Genomic DNA, 17,356 nt, shown 5'->3' on the forward strand with positions numbered 1-17,356 from the left:
TTAGTATACTTTGATGACCCTCTTATGAGTCTGAACCTCACACCTAGTGACTGCCATGTCTTTTACACCTAAAAACGACTTGATTCAAGTTGAGTGGAAAAGGGTTTGAGGACAGAAATGAGTTGAAAACAGCAGTACTGGCTGAAATCTCAGGCGTAATATTTTTATGAACAAGTTGTTGAAAAGCTTATTCCTAGATATCAGAAATGCTGAGAAAAGACTAATAACTAAGTAAAAAATTTAATTAGCTGTGTATAAATACATAATGCACATGTTTATGTATATATATATATATGTGTGTGTGTGTGTGTGTGTGAGTATGTATGCACATGTGTGTGTGTGTGTGTATCAGGTGCTTCTTCTTTATAAGTATACTGTTAGACAAAAAACGTGTACTATAAAATACATTTGGAAATTGAAAATAAATTTACTAACTGTGTCCCTTTTGACTAATGTAGAGCACTAGCACTTGCAGCAGTTCAGTTTATGTATTCTTGGGGTATTATGTTTGTTGTTTCTGTTAAAATGGGAAGCAGCTTTAAAATAAGATATAATGAACACCTGAAAATCTTCCATTGTAACATGAATCAACATAACTCCACCAATATTGGCATTCTACACGTATAAAAAAAAAAATAGACCACTTAACACATTTAAAGGCAAGGAAATATGTGTAAACATACGCGAACAGTATGTTAAATTAACAGACTTAATTCAAATCCAACATTCTGACCACAATCTATTTATGTATTTGCTTAAATAAAAAAACTACCATCAATCAAAATCGATTGACGACAGGGTTACAAGGACAGGATCAATTTATGGTGAAAGAGATTTGTTGGTTGCAAGAGTGGCTGAAAATAAGTTATTAAAATTGTTATATTTATTTATTCCATTTATTGTTTCAGAAGTTTGTAGTTTTAAATAATTTTCATCGTTGATCATCATCAATGAAACTAAGCAAAATTATTATGTCTGTTTAAAAATAATTCAGTAGAATTATTAATTTTATTATATAAAACATTATAATTCTGTTTCAGGCAAGATTACAAATGCGTAACACACGACCTGTTGCATGTTCTTGTTCACATCATGCTTCTTTGAGGGATGCAGCTACTCAAACCGATCTTGGGACGTATAATAGCAATAACCCAGGTTATGAAGATTCCAGTTTGCAAAGGCCTAAAGTCTTAATGGTATATTTTATTACATTTTTTTCACTTTTAAATGTTACATTTTTTTTAGCCTTTTCTATGTAGCAGATTGAATTAGAAATATTCCCCAGGATATAATGCAGTACAATTTTGATTTAACAAAATACAATATTTGTATTTTGTTAAATAATATTCTGGATAGTATATTGTTCTTAATTTTATTGCACTAGTTTAAAAGTAATACATATTAGTAAATGTACTGATAACCCTTGGGATACTGTTGTAGTGAAATGTTTGGTATATTGTTTAGATAGATAGAGAGAGAGAATTTTAAATTTGGTTTGTTTTTATTGAATATAGTAATTTATTTGTTAAACAGTTTTACAGAATTATTGGATCAAAAAATTGTAATTTAAAAAGTTAAAATGAGAAGTAGTAGGAATTATAAAGTATGCTTATAAAATAATGGTGGGGTGTCAAACATTCCTTTGTTTTTTCAGTTTCAAAAAACAAAAAGCATGATAGAAACATAAATTGTACATCAAAAAGAAAAACTCTCCAAGAATCTTATCTATTCAATAGATTTTTTTTTGTGCTCCTTTAGTTCTGTAGACATTAAGATGATATTAACTCTCTTATCATACACGGCAAAGAACATCTAGTGTGGTAGATGAAAGAGTTTCAGTGATCCATTCTTTTAAATAGTCCAGATTTCTAATTTGAACTAAGAAAACTTGTGTCTTTACATAAGCCCAACACTTGCGTTTTTTAACCAGTAATGCATAATAGTATTGTTTTAAATGTGAACAGTTTTTTATTTTTTTTCTACACAGTTCAGTGGCCTCATCAGACAATGATGATTGTCCTGTATGTGACCATTTCAATAGGTTAACCATTTTTCAGGACATTTGTCCATTAGTGAATGTTATTTTTATATGTGGTGCCTAACTCAAACTTGGCAAGACACAAAATACCTTGAACCTTCCTCTGCACCATAATCATGGTGACCAATGAGCTGCATGTTGTTACTGACCTTGTAACACAGTACGCATGTACTGGTTCTAGAACCTGTTTACATATTGAAAACTTAGACAGCTTTTCTTCATTTTGACTCTGTTTCCTCATTTTTAGTCTCTGTTGAGAAGACGTAAAAGAAGACATTGTCTTCTTTTTACTTCATCTCTGTCATGTTTTGTTCTAAAACTGACTTTAAAATTCAACCATTATTTTACAAGTAAAATATATTGTTCAGGATTTTTGATCTGAAAATTTGTTAAGATAATATTAGGCAAGAGAATATTTAGTGTGTTAAGTGTGTGAATTGTAGTTGTAAATTACAGCTGTTAGAAATTAATGATTTTGATGTATTTGTTTAAACTATATTGAATGATTCTGTGAATGAGTTTTCTGTCACAGTTATAGGTATATTTATATTGTTTAAAAATAGGTTAAGTATTTATAGGCTTATAGTAATATTTAGAGTTCTCGTCAGCAGTTTTATGTGCTCATGTATCAGTGAATGAGAATATCATGCAATTATTACTGTGAAGGTTAATTACTAGGTTGGTTGAGTTACGACTGCCATGATAGTCAATGCCAATTTGTTTTCCATGTACACCATAGAAGAGCTGTGTTACATAGTTAGTGTTATGTGGTCAGGTGTACTGGTGCTGAAATCTATCAAAGACTTCTAGCGGGGAACAGTGTTTTGCCACAAAGGAGAGTGTCTGCAAATGGATTGAAAAATTAAAAAGGGGATTTACTAGTGTTACTCTTAAAGAAGAATTTGGATGTCTGTCCACAGCCTCAGCTGATGATATTGATTTGTATATAACATGATTTTACACATAGTTTGCAAGTTAGCAGTTGTTCTGACAGTGAAATCATCCACAATTAATTTGTACATCCTTAACAAAATTGGCTATGGTAATGAAGATGATGCCTTGTTGGAAAAAATTATCTCTGGAAATGATTGGTCATTTACTATGAATCACAGAGTAAATAGCTGAGTATGAAATGGAAACCAGCACAATCATCCTCTTCAGGAAGACCTTCTAAAGATCCTACATTTGGAGCATTATCAAGAGAATGCTGAACAGTAAATAGTGCTTGTTATATTGAAATACTTATTGACAAATGAAAGCCTGCAATTTGAAGCAGATAGCAAGGGTTACTTTACTGTTAAAACTTACTGTCTTGTTGCATGACATATCTTTCTGCTTACTGTAGTCATCGTTGTTAAAAAGATTTAGAAATTGAAGTGTTAGTCATTGTTTCATCATAAAATTCTTATCTCGTTCCTTCAGATACTACTTAATTGGTTCACTCGGGGAAACATTAAGAGGTTGTCGGTTCACTTTGGAACAAAAACTAAAGGATCCCAGTGCATTGCTTACTTTCTCCAAAAAAAACTTTCTAAAACCATAAATGAAAATGGGACTTAATTTAAGATATTCGTTAACTGTAAATTACACAATGTGTGTGTGTAAAATTTAAAAACCCTTTCATTTATATTAAAATTATTTATTTCTTAACAAAAGAATTGTGGAGTGGTGAAGTTTGAACGAGATAAATAAAATAAATATTTAAACAATTGTACAATTTAAATTTATAAACAGGCTGATGATATACATGTTTTTGGTGTAAACAAATACAGATAACATTTATTAAGAATAACTGCTAAATGTAAGTTAGAAGTATGAGTTCTAAGGATATTGATTGTAACGTGTGTTTACATAACATTATGTCATGCTTATAAAAAAATTTACTCTTAACTAGAAAGTTATAAACCCTCTGTAAAATCTGAAATTAATAAAAAAATTTATTTTAACTTAAAACAAATTAATCATATTAAATATAATTCTTTTTTCCTTCATTAAGTTTAATTATATTTTATTGACTGAGATAGCGAACAACATCTGTTTATGATTTTAAAAGTTTTAATTTTTAAATGATTTTTCATAAAAATTCCATTATGCAGAAGTAGAAAGTATATTGTGAAAGTACACAATGCAAATCATAGAAACAAAAAAGAAAAGCAAGCAAAATATTAAAAGTTAATTTTATTTTAACAAAGTTATGTTCTGCTACCAGAGTACAATTTGTTAAATTATTTTTGTAACTATTTTATTCTGCTGTTGGGGAAAACAAATTTTTCTATGCTAGTTTTTCACTGTTGCCATTATTGAAGGACTTTAAAATGAAATTGTTTAATAAAATATAAATGTTTGAAGGTGAAATAAATTAAAATGTAATGAGATCAAGGGTTGTATATAAATGTTTGATAGTATTTAATTTGTGGGAGAATAATATTTGAAGGTTTCATACCATGTAGTGAAGTGTAAATATGGCAACTATTTCCTTTTGTTTTTGGAGGGAGATAAAATATGGGAAAATTCATTCAAAAACAAGATTTAAAAAAGTGTACTAAAACCACGTGAGCTATGAGTATCTTACAGACGATTTTATTAGGCAATTAACAAAAAGAAAGGAAAGTTTGGGAAAAGAACTCCAGGGAGGGAGTTTAACCTAGATAAAAGGAAATTAAGTAAAAAAAAATATATATAAAAATAACTAAAGCATGAATAGAAAAAATGAATATTCAATAAGCACATATTTAGTGTGGGTATAGAAGTTTTTTTGCACTTTTTGATTACTTTGTGTGGTAGTAAGAATGGTAAGACACTTGCAGAAACATGGGGGTTTAAGAAAAATGTAATAGCATTTTTTTTTATCCACAGAAATTATTTAGTACAGAAGCTCACTTTGAAATATGGTTCTTTATCTGAATATTGTAAATTTCTTAACTGAAACAAAAAAGAATAACTTTTTCTTTAATTATATAAAAATAGTTAAACGGGGCCAATAACAGTGAACAAAGATGGTTTAGTGAAAAAGAGATTGAATGAAAGGTAGTTTTTATTTAATTGCTAATTGAATTGAACTTCTTCAGGGGCTTTATTAGTATGAGAGGTGAAAAATAATTTGTCAACAGTAAGGAAAGAAAATACTTTTTATTATCAACACCAGTAAAAATCCAATTTCATTAGAGGTAGATAATTTCATATTTATACATTCAGCTAATCAACATATCTCATTCACTTAGTAATTTAATGATAAATAGTTATGATAAGATTCAATAAAACCTATCTTAATATAGAAAATATCCATTTGATGTTATGGAAAATGAAACCTGCAGGGAATCTTTTAAAGCTTTTTAATCAATGATGGTGCTTCCGTAATTGTTTATTTATGAAGCATTAACCAGTTTGAAGCAGACTGATTTTAAAAGAAATTTAGATGCTTATAATTGTAACAAAAGAAATAGAACAAGAAGATTTGTGGAAGTACATAAAATAACATTAGAATGTAAGCCATCGTAAAGAGGCCAAAGTTTATGGAGGAATTACCAAATGATATTGTTGCCTGTGATTATGGTAAAAGTTTTTATAAAAAGACTAAAGCAGATTAAATGTTTTTACTCCATTGAAAAATTCCTTTTCCTTCTTAGTCATAAGTAAGTTGTAAGTTTTGGATTAGATTTATGTTTATCTTTTGATTTATCATACACTTGTTTCTGAGTCACCAAAGATGGTGAAAAAAAGGGCTTAAATATAATTAAAGTGTATTATTACAGTTGAAATTAAATTTATTATCGTAAACGTTATAATTTCTTTTTAACTATTGATCTGTTACTTTCCCTTTTTTTACATTAAAAATAGAGAAACTTTAACAGGAAATTCATATACTGGTAAAATTATTGTAATTGTCTTTCTATAACTAATTAGATAAATTAAAAATACAAATTTATTATAAAGAACATATTTTTTTATAAGTAAAAAAGTAACTGTTAGTAATTAGAGAAATAAACTTAAATTAATTCTAATTTTTTATGTAGATTTCATAAGAAAGCTACCTTTTTTAATGGGTACTATGATTCGACTTCCAGAAAAATATGACATATCTTTGCATTTCATATCCCCCAGACCCCAAAACCAATGTCAGTTTAAAAGTTTATAAATACATTTATATATATATTTCACTTTCTTGTAGACACGATAACTGCTGTAATTTTCCGCCAATCACTTTCAACTTTATACTTAAAATGTAATGCAATGTAAATTTGAAGTTTTTTGTCACTTTAATGTGGAAGTCTTTTTTATCCCCTACTTAGAAATCTACGTCTGCCTTTACATGACATTATTTTGAAATATATTTCAAAATTTACCTACTCAAAGGGTAGATAAATTTTTTTTCACATAATTTAATTCTTAGGTAGCTAAGATACTTTCTGATGGTCTTTTTTTCTTTTTCAAATCTCCGTAAAATGATGGGAGCTAAAAGTCATTCTTTTATTTTTGTTGTTTCCATACTCAAAGTCACATTCTTGTACTAATTAGATGTTTCCATTACATTAGTATGTATTTGGGCAATTTATTTCAGGAGTGAGGACCCTTAATATACTCCACTCCTGAATGACACCATTACACTAGTACATTCCATTACGTTAGTATGTCACTTTATTTATTTGGTCAATTTCATTCAGGAGTTAAGTTCCCTCACTCCTTGTTTTTTTCAAATTTACATTACATTACATTTTAAGTATAAATTTGAAAATGATTGGCGGAAAATTACAGCAGTTATCGTGTCCACAAGAAAGTGAAATATATATATATATTATATATATAAATGTATTTATAAACTTTTAATTCAAATAAGACCATTTCCCTTGAATAATTTTGTTTAATTAATACTCTTATTTCCAGTTACCCCATTATTTTCTGCTAATTTTTATCATTTTGTCTAAATTCTCCTGTTTGCTACAATTATTTCCTTGTTTTCTACTTCATTATTTTGTATTACCTTTGATAAAAAAATAATAATTGTACATGTGAATTCTTTGTATTTCAGGACAGTAATAGTGAATATTTTACCAACAGAGATAAAATGAAAAGTAGTCGAGGTACATGCACCAGTATTCCAGTCTCTCCAGCTCACTCTGCCAGCAGCAGCTGTAGAAGTCCTAACAGATCTTCTAGAGGTTTGTACTCATCATATAATTGGTATAACTATCTTACAAAAAAATATGAAATTTAGTTATTATGTGTAGGTCTATTGACAATTGCTTAAGAGATGACTAATTGGCCAGATGAGGTTTGCAGCAAGCATGTACTCGTGCTGGAATACTTTACTTCAGTGGTGAGATATTCAAAGAAAAATTGGCTTCTATATCTAATATTTAAAGAGAAAATCATGAGAAACCAATGTCCAAATCAACAGAGAATTTCTTGATTAAAGAATTGAAAAGAGGTGGTTTTCTGGATCACCTCACACTTTATTTTCATCAGCTGTAGGCAAAGTTGTAATTGCCTGGATTGTTGTCAGTGCTTGATAATGAACACAGTAAATAAAGAAGAATAATTATGTATGACTAATTTAAAATTATACCTATAATAATACAGCTTACTAAGCTGTAACATATCCAAGATAACTCCAGAAATAAATCTTTCAAGGTCATTTATAAATAAAAGAAACAGGAGTGGCTCCAACACTTTCACTCCTAATCACTATATTTACTCTAAATTTTTGATGACCATGAGTTATTTATTGTCATGAAATGTTATGAAACTATCCAATAAAATAAAGTCTCTGTTGCATTTCAATAACATAGTGGTTTATTTTATTATGTGTAAGACTAAATTTATGTACTAAGATGCATAAACCTGTATTAGTTGTGTAGTATGTTTATTCCAAACTTGTCAGCCCAAAAGAAGTCTGATGTAAATACAAGAGAAGTTAATTTTTGAAAAATAATATATAAGGACTGATTAAAAAGTAACAAGAATTTCTGAAGTGTATGCATACAAAATCAAGATGTACTTTACTGTGTTCGGTGATTTTTTGTGACAAAATGTCAGATGAGAAAATTTGTCTGAAATTTTGTGTTAAAAACAAAATTAAGTGCAGCGAAGTATTTAAAATGTTAAAGAAGGCCTTTGGAGAAGATGCTTTGTTATAACCATGATTTATGAGTGATAAAAACGCTTTCAGTAAGGCCAAAAAGACTCAAAGATGACACCTAAAGTTAAGAATGTGGGTGTCCTAGCACATCAGTCATTGATGAAAATGTTAAAAAATAACAAGTCAAGTCCAATAATCAATAATGTATCAAGTCCCCTCAAATTTGAAGGCCCTTCTATCTGCTTTCTTCTATTGCAATAGAATTGTTCATCATGAGTTTCTTCCGCAAGATTGTAAAATAAACAAGGAGTACTGCCTAGAAGTTTTACGCAATTTGCGTGAGAGAAAACATCCTGAACTTTGAAGAGACAGCTTGTGGATTTTGTACCACAACAATGCACTGGTGCACACTGCTTTACTTTTTCAATACTTCATGATGAAACAGAACACCATTGTGATGCTGCAACCACCCTATTTTCCAGACATGGCTTCTGTGATTTTTTCTTATTTCCCAAACTTAAAGAGGACACACAAAGGGCAATGCTTTTCAACAATAGATGAGATAAAAACAAAATTGCAAGCCGAGCTCAAGGCGATACCCGAAGTGGCATTTCATCTGTGTTTTTCAAACTGGTAGTTGCATTGGCTTAAAGTGTTTAATTTCACAGAAAGACTACTTTGAAGGGGATGAGATGAACATTGAAGATTGAATAAATACTTTCTGTGAAGATGAAAATTTCTTGTTACTTTTTGATCAAACCCTGTATAATTTAGAATTTCAGTTATTCATTCTGGATTTTTTTGTAGTCTGAATTAGTGAGGTTTTATGTAATCCACATGAGTTATTTCATTTTATTGTTTTTATAAAATAATTTTGTAAATTACACTTTTTCCTTTTTTTAGGTAGAGATATTCATAAAAGTGCAGATTGCTTTCCTAGTTCTCCATATTTGTCACCTGAGACTACTTTAGCTGAAAAAACAAATATGGCAGAGTCTTGTGTTATTGAAGGTAGTATCTTAATATATAATAATATTAAAACAAATTAAATACATATTGAACAAAATAGTATTATTCTGCAAAAACGTTTTATAATTAAGCTGAACATCAGTGATGTTCAGCACATTGAGGTCACCATGGTAAAAACTTGTTTATTTACCAATGGTTTGGCACTTTTTTTATATTTTGTTTTACAATTAATATGCACCAGAGAATTGGCTATTTGTGAGATTGTGTTTTTTAAATTAATTTTGTACATAATTTAAATGTTATAATTAATTCTAAATAGTATAAATTTTCTATTGCTTCTCTTTTACTGAAAAAAAAGTTATCTGTTTTAGGATGGTGTATTTTAACACAGTTAAATGCATTTAAGAGTACATTTAAATATTGTACCTTCTAGCATCTGTCACCTTTTTTATATTTTTTATAATGATAATTTATTTACTCGGATTGGTAACAGAATTGGAGCTAAATATTGCAAACAATATAAACAAAACTGATACCTAAGCTTTAGTCACAGTATTAACTTTAATAGTGTACGAGTTTAAAAATCATTCAGTCATTAGATTTAAGGGCATAGTATGTTTAATAACTGAATTGGATAAGAGCATGTACATATAAGGATTTTAATATTGGAGAATGATTACTACTTGTTAACAGGATTAATGGAAAACAAAAAGAGTGTATTACTTTTAACTTCATAAAATCTTGTTACAACCAAAAAAAGGAGTAAATTAACCTCTTGCTAAAGAGTTTATTATCTTTACATTATAGTTTAAACCTATTTTCTAATGACATTTAAGCTCATCAGTAAAAATAGAACATAAAAGCAGGTTGAATCCAGTTCAAAGCAAATACACTTTTACTTAAATCTTAACATCTATCCTACAACTTTTTAGTAATTATTTTTTAACCTACTGATGGGTCAGATTGCTGCATTGTATTTTCTGTTGATAGATTTCTGATTAATGTTATTATTCTTTTATTTTCCCAAACACAGCTAGAATGCCTATATTAAAGTATGATGATCATATCAAAACTGAGGTATTGGGTTTTTTTAAATCTGTTTTAGCGTTCATTTACCTATATATTCTTATAAAATTTTAAAGATAGTTAGTTTAGCAGTGTTTAAAACATGTATACTAAGAAAAAATTTCAATAGAAAGACACGTAATCTTAATTGTTGGTGAACTTTAGAAATTAGAAATTTTGAATTCCATCACAAACCCCACCAAAAATATAAAAGGGCTTTACTTCCAGTTTACATATTTTCATAGACTGTTGTAATTATACATATATATATATTTTTTTAAATCTTTTTCAATGAATATCATGCTTTCTTAGTTTAAGCAACCTTTGTCACACAGTTGAATAATGAATTTCAAGTTTAAAGTCTGTCATTTTCCTTTGAAGATCACAACTTGATGTTTGAGAATCTACTTTAGATGACATAGCCCTCTCTTTTAGTAGTTTGTCTTTCACAGTTTTTTTTAGTAGTTTGTCACAGTTTCCCTTTCTTTGTGACTCAACAGAACCAGTTCTTTTTCAGGTAGATAATGAAACTGAAGTTTTTAAATTCAACCCACATTGTGCTGCAATTTGATGTTGAGACCTTATTATTTATTTAATTTTTTATTCTATTTGTTTTTTGTGTAGATCATCTAAAAAATAAATTGAATGATCACAGTTGAAGATTATACAATACGTAGTAAAAAGTAAATGCACTCAATATAAAAATTAAATATAATCAATTTTACAAAGCACTGTACATACATTAACTTAACATTAGATTATGAAATTAAACAACAATTATGATCGCAACTGTTTATAAATAACCAATAAAGGCAAGCTTGAAAAGAGCAGTATGATCAACTTAACTGAAATTTTCCTCTGCAGTGCAATGTTAATTTGTATAATACTTTATTTATAATTTAATAATTATTAATTTGCAAAATATTTATATTTATACGTATCAAAAATACTAACATGAGATGTGGTATATATATGGTGTTTAGCATTTTTAATACAGACATTACTATTTTATTTCAGTGGTGTACAATGTTTGATAATGTATGTACTTGTACTTTTTATTTTTAGGGCATGTTCCAAACACCCATGTGAAACAGTATATTTACAGAGAAGAATTAAAGAAACAAATAGAAGAGAGACAAAGATTGGAAGCAGAAAGGAAAGAAAAGGAGAAACATGAGGAAGAAGCAATTGAAAGGAGATTTAGAGAACAACAAGAAAAGTTAAGGAGACAATATGAAATGGAAGAGGCTCAAAGACTTGAGTATATTATGAGGGTATGTACCATCTCATTTGTATCATTGATTGTTTGCTAATATTGTAAACAAATTAGTTTGCCAGTTTTCTGTAGACCTCTTCTCCTTTCGAAGTGATATATGTTATTTGATCATTTTCCATTCACAGTGAATTTTAAAGAAAACCTCAGAGGTAAAATTTAATGCCTATACTGTTTGTCATAATTTTTTCTTTGTATTTTTGAGATATATTTCTTAGAGGCTCCCCTTGTATTTGTGAAAAAGGTGTTTTCTCTACCTTAGAGAAAACTAAGGTATGTATTTAGGACTATTCAAAAATACATGAATATGGTTTAGCAATGTCGATAAAGTCCAAGGAGTTAGATCCACTGCTATCAGTAACCTGAAATGTAATGAGATTTCTTAGTGATTTCCATGATATTGTTTGTTGATGTAAAGTGTTTTACTAGAAAATAAAAAAAAATACTAGGTTGTAGTTAAATTTAAACAACTATAACAATTAATAATTTTTTTGGTGTTTTTGGTACTTGAAACAAAGATTTATTTTTCTATTATTTAAATTTACACGCATGTATTGTAACGTTCGTTTTTATTATCCTGTTATTTAAAACCCAGTCCTAGTAATTTCAAAGCAGACCATGCGAGGTTGCAGACAAACATGGACAAGCACTACCATGAAACAACAAATGCTGCTTTGCAATAGGCTGTTTTATTTACTTATTGTATTCACAATTAGCCTAATACGATTAATGAGAAACCTATGAATTTATTGATCAATTTGACATAAAATGAATTAGTAAGAATTGTTACTGGTGTTAGACAAATGCTTACCATTATTATTGTTCATGCTTTTAGAATTTGGTTGAATCTTTGCTTTTGAAAGAATTCCTGAGTGATCCTATTTAATTAATTGATGTTTAGTTTCACTAGTTTTATGACTGATCTATGTTTAATCACCAGAAATTATGATTATCATCCTCTTGCTTTCATCTACATGCAGTAACTCAAGACTAGTCCCTTTCTCTTTTTATTGTTTTTTTCAGAAGTAATATATGAATCCATAAGTACAAATTGTTTTGCTAATAAGATGGATTTAAAAATGGTCCACATATTTTACTGATAATAAACTTTGCAGATGACACAACTAAATCTATATCCCAAGATACCTATTTAAATGAGCTTGAAAATTCTAAGTTAGTTTAAAAAATTGTACACTGGTTAGATTGTAAACATGTAACTTTAACCATTGATAAAACCATTGTATTGTACTTCTAAGTAGATGTTAAATTGCTAATTGTGTGGATAGAATTCCCATTAATGATGATAATAGTTTTTAATTTTTATATTGAGTATGTATCTAACTGTCTTAGCTTCATCTTAATTAAATCATATGTTGACTTATTTCAGATATATTCCATTTTCAAAATTTGCTGTACACTTTTTGAAAATGGAATATATCTGAAACGTGTCAACATGTGATTTAATTATGACAAAGCTAAGAAAGGTAGATAATATAAATATAAAATAATATTTTTATAGATCAATATAAAAATTTCGCAATCTTAGCTGAAAATATATTTTAATAATAATAATAGTATTCCTGTTGCCTATAAAGCAAAATATCTTGGTTTAAAGCAAAATAAATTGATTTTGTGTGGAACAAAATCAGACTGTACTGTTTTGCTTTGAAGAATTTTATCAAAATGCAAAGTCACCTTTATTAAATATTTGCTATGTGTATATATTAACTTTTAAAGCATATCGTCTCTTGTGCTTTCTCAATTAATCTTTGAGTTACAAAAATGAGTTGTCAGGTTTTTGTTTAGGGCCTATAAGTTTGAATTTACCAATATTTAGAAAAATTTAATTGTTAACTAACCCATGAGTGAATGTGAAATCTTCGCTAAAAGAATGGTCGAATAGTCTACATATTCTTTTAATCCTTGCTAAAAGAATATAATTCTTAAAAATAACAATATCTACTTCTATCAAATAAAACAATATTATTTGATAGAAGGCTCTTCTATCTAAATGGAATGGAAGTATATCAAGAAAGGGCCTTGATATACTTCCATTCCATTTTTAATAAACTATGGAACCATTGAAAAATCTTCCCACCAATTTATTTAAAATATAACTGAAAGATTTTACTTCATGGAAACAGTATAATTCTTTCAATGACTTTTGAAATAATATTAATTAAAAAGTTTTTTAAGTAACTAAATTTTCTGCATCCTAAAATAAAATTAAATTAAATTACATATAATTAAATGTCTCCTCAAACAATTTTCATTAAAGTCTTCTGAATTATGATTTATTTTGTAGTTATTTTTTTAATTTAGTATTTTCATACTAATATTCTGTTTCTTGTGTTTTTATTTTAAATAGTTAATTTGGATTTTAATCTTATTTATTTTTTATTTTACAATTAATTGTTTTTTTTATGCTGCTCTTATCAGGCTTTTACCATGGTCCCACCAAGCAAATGCTTGGACAGTACTTTTTTTCGTGGAGATTGTGTATACTCACTCCTTGCATGATCTATATAATGTATTATTGTGTACAGATTAGAATAAAAGATTTGTTTATTTATTTAAACATAGTGTGATTTTAAATTAATCAGCTAAATAGCATTAAGAACTAAGGAATAGATTTCTTTCCTTTATTGTTATTGGTTCTTTGTGCAATCTGCAAAAAAGCATGATTTTGAAACAAAGTGATAGAGTGAAAAAAATTAGTAATGTTTTGAAACTTTCTGTAGTTTTTGTGAAAAATAAAAAACAATTTTTCATGATTATCTTAGATTTCTATTTGGAACCATTGACATAAAATATTATCTCATTTCTCCATTGCAAACACAAGACGGTAGTTCTTCAATATCAATATAAAATGATAGGTTATGAAAAAATTCAACAAAGTTGTAGAATTTAAGAAATTATTCTTATATTAGGCATGTTATAAGTTTAACAGTTTGCTCAGCATTTGGAAATGGTAGAAAAGATGATATCAAAGGTACATAACAATATTGTTTAACTGTAGAAAATGATAAAAGTTGACCACTAAGGCAGGAGAGTCTATCTCTCCCCACATTTCCATGGTCAATATCCCTTCATGCTAGCCCACTTATGTTCACACGTGAGTTGTGAAGACGAAAGTCTGGTTTATATTTTATTGACCTCTTAAACTAAAAATATTATAAATTAAAAGTAAAAAAAGGTATTAAATTCTTTTAGTTCTATTAATGTTATTTTATTCTGTATTCTGGTGTGACCTGAATTGTATTTCCCCAGACTGCATAACTTTTGACAATTAATTTGGCTTATCATAATACAAATAATGTGATGTATGATGCAATTCTGCTCTTAGCAAATCCATTCTGTTTAACAATGATATTTATAAATGGTATTAATCTATCAGTATTTGTGGTGGGAAAATTATTCTGATTATGTTATATTTAAATATTTATTTGTTTATACAACATAGTTGATAGATCTGCTCTCCTTTTTTATCAATAATCTATAATGGTTTGTATATGTATGACAGATTAGATTTTTATAGATCGACAGTTGTAAAACACCAGTTGTGGGTGGCTTTACATATTTATCCGAATAAATATTACTGTTTATAAATTGTGTATATTATCCAAAAGAAAGATGTTTGTTTTTACATCCTTTTTTTTAACTCAACTTCGTTCCACGGTTCACGCTATACAGTTTCAGAATATTTCGGTATGTTTTGGTTTTGCAGATGTTTTGGAATATATTAATAATATTAACTTTTTTTCATAGATTATATAACAGCCATTTATATTCAATATATAGATTCTTTAACAGTTATACTAAATTATACTAAAAACTTTATAATAATATATGTAAAACGTAAATGTTAATTAATTAATTAAATTAGTTAAATAAATAAAATAAAATTTTAAAAACATATGTTTTTAAAAACCAACATCAATGACAATTGCAGTTTTATGCCACCATAATGTATTTATGTTTACACAATACCTATACATTTTACATTTACACATTCACAAGACCAGTGTCAATTTTTTGACTGTGCGCCACATTCTTGTGAAATATATACGTTATGCGGCCTTGCATCATAAATTTAAATTGCCTAGGATTTTTCATCAAATCCTGGGCAATAATAAAGAAGTTTTGGACTAGGTGTTTTTGTTTCTCTGGAGTGTTAATATTTTACATACTTTTTAATAGTAATTTTAGATTTTTTTGCAGTAATTATATGTTTTGTGTTTTAACATTTTAGTTTGATTTGATTTTGCTTTTAAATTTCTACTTTAAGTTTTTATTTGGTTTTAATTTTTGTTATTCTATTGGGTTTTGTATTTATATTTCACGTTATATTTAATTTTTAAAATTTAGTTTTTTGAAATTTACATTGTTTGGGTAATGATAACGCTGAAGCATTTTTCACCCAGAAAAAAGCCCCCAAAAAAAGTGTCAATTGTAGAGTGCAGTTTTTAGTGTAGTATGATTAATTAGTTGGTATTTAAGTATATAATAGAAATTTACTGTGACTAAAAAAAAATAGAAAATTTTTTTTAAAAATGTGCTTTTCTATATTTAAACATCATACTAAAAAGTAAAAAACAATATTTTCAAAAGTCAAGGACTATTGAAAAATTAAGTTTAGCGTACAAAATTATTCAATTCAAGGAAAAGAATGATCTAAACACTGGATTGCCCAGTAAACATAAATAGAAGTTAGCAAAATAATATGTATAAATTTGTCTATTTTCGTAAGACCACAATGAAAAGCATGGGATGCACTTTCACATTTAATATCTACATAAATTCTTTAAATATGACAAAGATTTTGATACTATATGGAAATGATAGCTTCAATATACAATATCTAGTAAATCTCTTTGCATGAATTAAAGTTAAGATGCAAAATAAAACTGGGGTCACGCCTCATGTTTTTCATTGTGGTCTTGTAAAAATAGACAGCTTTACACTTATTATTTTGTTGAATTATCTTCTATTTATGTTTACTGGGTAATCTGTTGTTCGGATCATTTTTTCCTCAAATTGAATTGAATTATTATTTTGTATGCTAAACTTAATTTTTCAGTAGTTCAGTTTTAGTTTTGAAAATATTATTTTTTACTTTTTAGTACGATGCTTAGATATAGAAAAGCATGTTTAAAAAAAAAAATTGTTATTATACATTATCAAATTAAATGAAACATTTTTATTGAAACTTTATTAAAACAAATTAAGATCAGTTGAGATGTCAAGTTAGGGACACCAATTTAAATCCATTATTTAACTGTGTGGTATGTTCACAATCTGATCATTGAAAACGTGAAAATCAAAACTTGAAAGCTGGGAATATATATTATGTCATGTTCCAATGAAGGAAACATAAGTAATAGCAAGATACTGCAGAGATTAAGAAAAACCTAGGCAGTTAATGTAACACCTATACAACTACAAGATTGGAAAGGATCAGATATTTTCACATCTGATAAAATAATCAGAATATGAAGGGCTGCAACAGGAGACTGTTAATAGAAAGTTAAAAGTATTATTTAACTTATATGATGATACTACTACATAATTAAGTCAGTTTTTAAAACAACACTATTTTAGTTTTTTGTGAAAATTTATAATTTTAGGTTATAAGTAATATTTTCTCAAAAACAATCGAAATAATTTAATTAAATTTTCAGAGTAATACAAACATAAAAATACATCTTATTACTAAGTATTTTTTTTATAAAACAATATTTTACAATTTTATAAAATACTAAAGGTATCTTAAAATGTGACATATTGAAAGAACTGTTTTTGTAACTTATATTTATTAATATTTTTAAATCCTCTGACTAAAATCTTTAAAAAGAGTAATAAAATATTAGTAAAAATTTGAAAGCATGACCTTGTACACAAACTGAGAAAGTGTTTCTGGCATTACTATGCGTAA

At 27.6% G+C, this 17,356-nt stretch overlaps 1 protein-coding gene across 5 annotated transcripts in view; it reads left to right on the plus strand.

The window, feature by feature from the left end:
• LOC142324940 (uncharacterized) overlaps positions 1-17,356 on the plus strand; it is a 120,367-nt gene that overhangs the window by 91,237 nt on the left and 11,774 nt on the right. For all 5 annotated transcript variants that reach the window (XM_075366096.1, XM_075366097.1, XM_075366098.1 and 2 more), the window contains 4 exons: positions 1,041-1,196; positions 7,065-7,194; positions 9,018-9,125; positions 11,214-11,422. In XM_075366096.1, the coding sequence (XP_075222211.1) occupies positions 1,041-1,196; positions 7,065-7,194; positions 9,018-9,125; positions 11,214-11,422 (603 nt within the window). The remainder of the gene's footprint in view (positions 1-1,040; positions 1,197-7,064; positions 7,195-9,017; positions 9,126-11,213; positions 11,423-17,356) is intronic.

The sequence above is a fragment of the Lycorma delicatula genome, chromosome 5 (assembly GCF_047948215.1).
Source record: "Lycorma delicatula isolate Av1 chromosome 5, ASM4794821v1, whole genome shotgun sequence".
Lineage (NCBI taxonomy): Eukaryota > Metazoa > Arthropoda > Insecta > Hemiptera > Fulgoridae > Lycorma > Lycorma delicatula.